Genomic DNA, 7500 nt, shown 5'->3' with positions numbered 1-7500 from the left:
AAGGAGAGACGGGATGGAATAACTGTTCGGGGCTGTGGACAAAAACATGGCTGAATATCTTAGTATTTCAGGTGTGTAGTTGAGGCATGGAAACCATTGGATATGATCATTAAACTCTTAAATAAAATAATCCATTTTTTTAAGGGAGTCATATCAACGAATTGGGAATCGTGATAATCATGAAATGATAGCCTTCTAGCATCGTTGTGATCGATGGCATTTTACTGACCAAAACCAGAAGTGGATGAGCTGAGCACTAATCTTTTCAATGATAATAAGGAAAAAGGTTGTTGGAATGTTACTGCCGAGTCATCCATGCTATTTGCTGACGACGCCGGAGACAAAAAGTGTCCTCCGCAAAAACTGCGCTAGCAGATAATATAACCTCAAGGCTTTGGGGCCAAATCTATAGAGGCCGAAGATTGTGGCAGAGATGATTATATTGGTGTAAAGAGTAAATCTATTTTAGTACGAATACGTAGCGTGAAGCACAATAATAGCTAAAGGGAGCTACAAACAGCATGGATGACGAGGCAACTACCGTGACTGCATGTGTAAATGAGTGTTATGATTATAGTTCCTGTAGTTTCTTATCGGTTACATGTATAAATCCTGTTGAAACGAATAATTTCCTCAAGAAATCTGAAAGTATAACCATAAAATACTACCATATGTTTGGAATATTATGTTTTATGAAAAGAACAAGAGACTTAACAGTGTGGTAAAAAAAAGAAAAAAGAAGAAGAAAAAAAAGAAAAAAAATATATATATTTATACACATATATACATATACATACATATACATTTTGGGGAAAATTCTAGAGATGATGAAGGCGCGCGCGGGCACACACACACACACACACTCACACACTCACACACTCACACACACACACACACACACACACACACACACACACGTGTTGTAGAAATTTGCCCAAAATACCTGTAGCTATCTATCTATCTATCTATTTATTTATCTATCTATCTATATATGTATATTAAATAAACAACAAAAGTGTGTACGTGTGCGCGCGTTAATGAACTTTAAGTCCTAATGAATTAGAGAAGTGCGCTTGGTCATCCTAGTATTGTATTTCGACTTTAATTTCCGTCTAGATGAAAGTGAAGCAACTATTGCATTAAGGCCAATGTATATATTAAAAGTAATGTGCTGACGTAGTAAGGACATCGTAGCCAGGAGGGCATTGCAAACACTCTAGAGCAGATGATGAATTATAGGATTGCGTTGTTTTCATAGAATTAAGTAGATGTAATCTATGAAAAATAATAAAAATGCAGTATATAGGCATACATTATGAAACACGAGATTACAGTAAAATTTGCAGAGTTGCTAAGTAAATCATAGAAGTTTCAACACTACATGCTGCACATACTTACGTTACATGATAACTTGAACATAGAAAAAATGTTTTCAAATAGGTTTTGGCTTAATCAAAGGATAAATCATCCGAAAGAGTCTTCTTAAATATCTCACTGAAATTTCCGAGTTTTATTTCAGCATCTTAATTTGCTCTACCTACCTGGCGCTTCAAACGGTTTTCCAGGATCCGCCTTGACCCCGAAAGAGAAGCATGGGGACGCCTCATTGACCTTCCTTTCCGCCTTCTCAGGAGAGTAATCACAAGGTGCAGGAGTTACGTAGACCTTGGGGTCTTTAGGCTTAATATGCATGGAGGCGGCCGCTGGTTCATCCTTGCCTGCTGGGGGTACCAGAGGGGAAGGTCATCGTCTTGGAACAAAGTGGGGAGTAGTCACGGGTGCGCTAGAGCAGCTAACATAATAACTGTACTGTTATAACGATTAACGCGAGACTAAAAAAATCCAACAGTGACAGCCAGTAATCTGGACAAGTCCTGACCTTTGTTGGAGAGTCCCGTGACGTTATATTGGCCTGGTCCAGGTCCCACCTTCTCGTTTTTAGGCTCGTGACGTGACGACATGGTAAAGGCTGGGGGTCGACTCTTCGTGGCGCCTCCGGAACCTAAAGGAGCAAAACAAAGTTGGAATCAAACTTTAACTCAAGACTATATATATATATATATATATATATATATATATATATATATATATATATATATATATATATATATATAATATACATATACATACACAAACACGCATATATATATATATATATATATATATATATATATATATATATATATATATACATATATATGTATATATATATATATATATATGTAAATATGCATATATGCATATATACATACACACACACACACACACACACACACACACACACACACACACACACACACACACACACACACATATACATACATACATATATATACATACATACACACATATATACATACATACATATCTATCTATCTATCTATCTATCTATCTATCTATCTATCTATCTATCTATCTATCTATCTATCTATCTATCTATCTATCTATCTATATATATATATATATAATATATATATATGTATATATAATGTACATACACATACGCATACATATAACTAATTAACACACACACACACACTCGGACGCGGCAGGACGTTGCCTTGCCCGAGGACGGGCTACTCCGAGGGTGGAGAACCACCTGGTTCACCTCGAGCAACAAACACGCACATGGACGCATACACAAATATTTATGTATACATACATTCATATATATATATATATATATATATATATATATATATATATGTATGTATACATATATATATATATATATATATATATATATATGTATACATACATATATATATATATATATATATATATATGTATATATATATTCATATATATATATATATATATATATATATATATATATATATATATATATATAATGTATATGTATATATATATATATATACATACATACATACATATATTTATATATATATATATATATATATATATATATATATATATATATATATATATATATATATATATATATATATATATATATATATATATATATATATATATATTATATATATATATATATATATATATATATGTATATATATATATATATATATATATATATATATATATATATATATAGTATATATGTATATATATTTGTGTTTTTTATCGTGTTTGTATGGGTTTATTATGTGTTTTACGTTTTTTATCGTATGATTTTGTGGTATTTCAATAAGCGAGAAGCACTTTTGTTTAGAAATCATTAATGATTCAATAAGTTGTTTACATGAAACCTTTTATATCGTGTATTCTGGTAGGTGAAACTAGCTATATGATTTGTTTTTTGTTTTAACAAATAATGGATATGTCTGTAAGCGGTATTCTGAAAAAAAAAGTTTTTCATACCTTTACCATTTCTTATCACTTCACATGAGTAACGGGAAAAGAATATTTCTTAGATCTGTTCACAAAAATCCAGGTTTTGCACGGAGTTGCTACAGTTACCAGAAACCTTATATACACAGTCATTCTCCTCGCCATCTGCTACTTCTCAGACACCTTCCCTGCGGCCATTTCTCCTTCAGGTGAAACAGGATAAAGTAGTTGGTGGTATATATACGTATATATATATATATATATATATATATATATATATATATATATATATATACATACATATATATATATATATACATAAATATATATATATATATATATATATATATATATATATATATATATATATATATATATATACATACACACACACATATGCGAGATATATATATATATATGTGTGTGTGTGTGTGCATATTTCCGAGTGTATGGTCGAATATTGATGTAACACTAAAATCACAAACTCTACTGTAGGTATTCCCAGTCTGCTTCCTCACCTGCAGACTTTGTTATCACCCCGAAGACATGACCAGAAGGTTGGCTATGCAGCTTGCAGCCAAGGGCTCTCTCCATTGCCACATACCGAAGTTTGCAGAAGTTTGTTTTGGTGGTGAACAAAGCAAGGGCAAGTAAGAGATAACATTCTTTTAGGTTTAAGATAATGGGAGAGCATCTCTACTCGACTTCTTCCTCTTTTGAACTTTGACAGTAATTTCATTCAAAATTCAGACTTCTCGCGTCAGACTCCGCCTATTCATTTGATTTCCTACCCACCGGAGAGCGCATTTACGCTCTTGGGTGAGTAACGCCCTTCCGGTTGGTCGGCCTGAGGGGTGGGCTGGGTATGGGAGGGCGAAGGACGAGGAGCGGGGGGACACGGGTAGGGAGAGGAAGGGCAGGGCATGGGAGGATGGGGGGGGAGGGTTCACTACCGGAGACGCCCAGATAATTAGAAGGGATTCATCAGAGAGCTGGTGAGAGATGGAGTATAGATCCAAGGGATAATCTATACAAATAAACTCAAAACAAATGAATGAAGACGAGATGTAGGTAATATACAGGGGAAGAACGAAGCTTAGAGTACCTCAATATAGAGAACTGAGCAGTGACACCTCGGAATTTGGGAAATCAGTTACGTAAAAATCATAAAATTAACCGATCCATTTTATGAGCTGTTTGTATATTTCCCTCTCTTTAACTTATTCCTTCGTAAAGAAAACGGAAAATTCTTGACAAAAAGACTTGATGACAAGGATATATTCTCAATCGCATATTTTTCTTTGTTCTTATTTTCTTCCTCACTGTCGTAAGGCAGAAAAAACATAAACACAACATACTTTTCTCGAATGATAACGAGATAATGGTTACATAATGTCTAAAGATTTTCATTAGAAGGAGGGTACGGGATAAGCAAATCGGTGCAAGAGGAACATCTGAGGGGCAAATATTCACACTGAATATGTATATATTTTCTTCACTTTTTCACTCCTTATCCTTAGTTGGAGCTACCTGCGGCCTCTGAAATGAACGTGACCGACAACACTGCACCATCCTTGACCCCCCCCCCTCCGCCCCCCCAGCTCAGGCGTCAGAGTCATATCTTTCAAATTGTTCGGTCACGAGGGATGGGGATGACGTCATTAGCAATTATGCAGCATGCAAGATAGAAGGAGCCAGGAGGAGGAAATCAGGAAGGGAGAAAGGAGAAAAAGAAAAGGATGGAGAGAAATAGTAAATGGAAAAGAAAAATAAATATATCATAGCCGGAGAGACAGAGAAAGGAAATGGGAAGAAAGCAGACGGCAGGGAGGAAGAAATGACCTCACACGCGCCACAATCTATTTATATCTCCCGTATTGATATGCTGCAGTGGAGGCAGTTATGCAGCGTTTATCCGTTTCTTTAATCAATTTCATTTTCTATTTCATCATATGAACACACACACATATAAATATATACACATATATATATATATATATATATATATATATATATATATATATATATATATATATATATATATATATATATATACATATACATATGTACATATACGTATATGTACACATATATACATAAACATATATATATATATATATATATATATATATATATATATATATATATATATATATACGCATACATACATAGATGATGATTGTGATGATAATAATAATAATAATAATAATAATAATAATAACATTAATAATAATAATAATGATAATAATAATCATCATCATAATAATAATAAAGATAATGGTGAGGGTGATGATAATAATATTGTTAAACGAGGAAGACAAGGGACCACACTCTGTTGAGCTCCTGTTCACTCTGTCCTGTTTGCTGCCTTGAAGAATAAACCCTGTTAACTCGAAGTTTCGTCTGGCTCATCCCTTGCCACTCTACGTGCCACTCGTGTCACACTGACACTCTGCGTCCGAAAGCCTGCTCAACGAATCTCATCTTAGCACACGCCTGCTGACCGCACAACGCCCATGTTTACAGTTAATGATAATAACGATGATAGTGATGATAATGATAATAATAGTGATAATGATAATAACAATGATAATGAAAACAATAATGATAATGAAACTAATAATGATACTAATAGTAATGATAATGATAACGATAATAATTTTGATGATGATAATATTCATAATAATTAAGATAATAACGGAGATAATGATAGTTATAATGATAATAAGAGTAGTAATAATGATAATATTGATAATAATGATATTCATAATGATGATGATACTAATAAAAATGATATTGATATCAATAGCTGTATAAGAGTAATAACATAGAGAGCAATGCAACACTTAACAATAACGTCGCTACAAATTTAGATATTCCGCAAAGGCCTCTTGATATAAGTATTTAAGTCCTTCAACATCTTGCCGTTATAAAAACATTTCCAGAAAGGCATTTCCACTCTTTCTAAACAGGCCTGAATTCAGTGTAAACAAAATCCCTACAACAGGTTAGAATAAATTCAGTGTAAACAAAATCCCTACAACAGGTTAGAATAAATTCAGTGTAAACAAAATCCCTACAACAGGTTAGAATAAACTCAGTGTAAACAAAATCCCTACAACAGGTTAGAATATATGTATTTTAAACGAGATGTTCGTCATCGTAGATTTTAAATAAAGATACGTGTGGGCATGGTAGTAATTTTAATCATTATCTTTAAAAACTTGCCTGTCATTATTGACATTACAAACGTCATAGAGATTATTTTTGTTATCATAATGATCAATATAAGACTTTTCATTATCTCAAAACGAGAAAAAATCTGCACGAGAGCGAACGGAAAGAAAAAGTGAAAGTCGAAGAAAGAAAAGAGGAATAAAAGATTTTTTTTTTTTTTTTTTTTTAAGAAATGTGAATATGAAAGGGATAAATTGTGAGAGAAAATGTAAAATAAAGATTACGTGTGAAGCATGGAAGGGCAAGGAATGATAGATAAGGGTTAAAGGGATAAACATCATTGAGATGGATTTATTTCAGTGTTTTTTAACCGTATTCATAAAGATTGCTATGGTGTTTTTTTCTATCATATAGTGTCATAAAATTAAAATGGACATTCTACATACTATCCATACAAAGATAAAACAATATATATTTTTTTTTTACCTCCAGTTATAATCTCATAATTTATACATTCACTTATTTATTTCCTCCTCATTAGTCAATTCTTTTTGGTGGTGGGATGGAGGTGTGGCAACAGAAATATTGTCTTTCGGAGACAACTATATCTGCTTCTTGCGCTCCCTGTCGCGGCAGAACTTCTCCGCTTTCCATTCAACCAGTCTGTCATGTGCCTTGCTGTCGTGTCTGTCAGTTCTCTCTTTTCGGCAGCATATTATTTCTCTATTTTTTAATGCAGGATTGTTATTATCCTAACTTTTTCCCATTCCCTTGTATTTCCTTCATTACCTCACTTTAGCCTACATGCAACAATCATCCTTTTCTATGCATATTTGCCTATCACTTTATTCTTTATTATTCCCTTTCTGTAGTGATAGACATTTATACTTAATAGTAAACATCATCACCATCATTAATTGTATTACAAACAGCCATTTTATTAACTATAAGAGAGAACGGGACAAGTATAGAGGGAGGAGGGGATAAAGAAATGAAGAGAGAGAGGGTAAG

General features: G+C 33.0%; 1 protein-coding gene across 5 annotated transcripts in view; it reads right to left on the bottom strand.

Annotated features, from left to right (window-relative positions):
• Positions 1 to 7500, bottom strand: part of LOC122258862 (uncharacterized) — a 42972-nt gene that overhangs the window by 14686 nt on the left and 20786 nt on the right. For 3 of the 5 annotated variants that reach the window (XM_043025129.2, XM_043025133.2, XM_043025131.2), the window contains exons 3-5: positions 1880 to 2002; positions 1542 to 1721; positions 1 to 32 (exon numbers count right to left, since the gene is read on the bottom strand). The exon at positions 1 to 32 is cut by the window's left edge and continues 228 nt beyond it. In XM_043025129.2, the coding sequence (XP_042881063.1) occupies positions 1 to 32; positions 1542 to 1721; positions 1880 to 2002 (335 nt within the window). The remainder of the gene's footprint in view (positions 33 to 1541; positions 1722 to 1879; positions 2003 to 7500) is intronic. The other 2 variants (XM_043025130.2, XM_086553977.1) reach the window with 1 other exon arrangement.

This window comes from Penaeus japonicus, unplaced genomic scaffold (assembly GCF_977035675.1).
Source record: "Penaeus japonicus unplaced genomic scaffold, GWHDUDI00000001_assembly GWHDUDI00000029, whole genome shotgun sequence".
Taxonomy (NCBI): Eukaryota; Metazoa; Arthropoda; class Malacostraca; order Decapoda; family Penaeidae; genus Penaeus; species Penaeus japonicus.
This window is presented reverse-complemented; position numbering and strand designations above follow the sequence as displayed.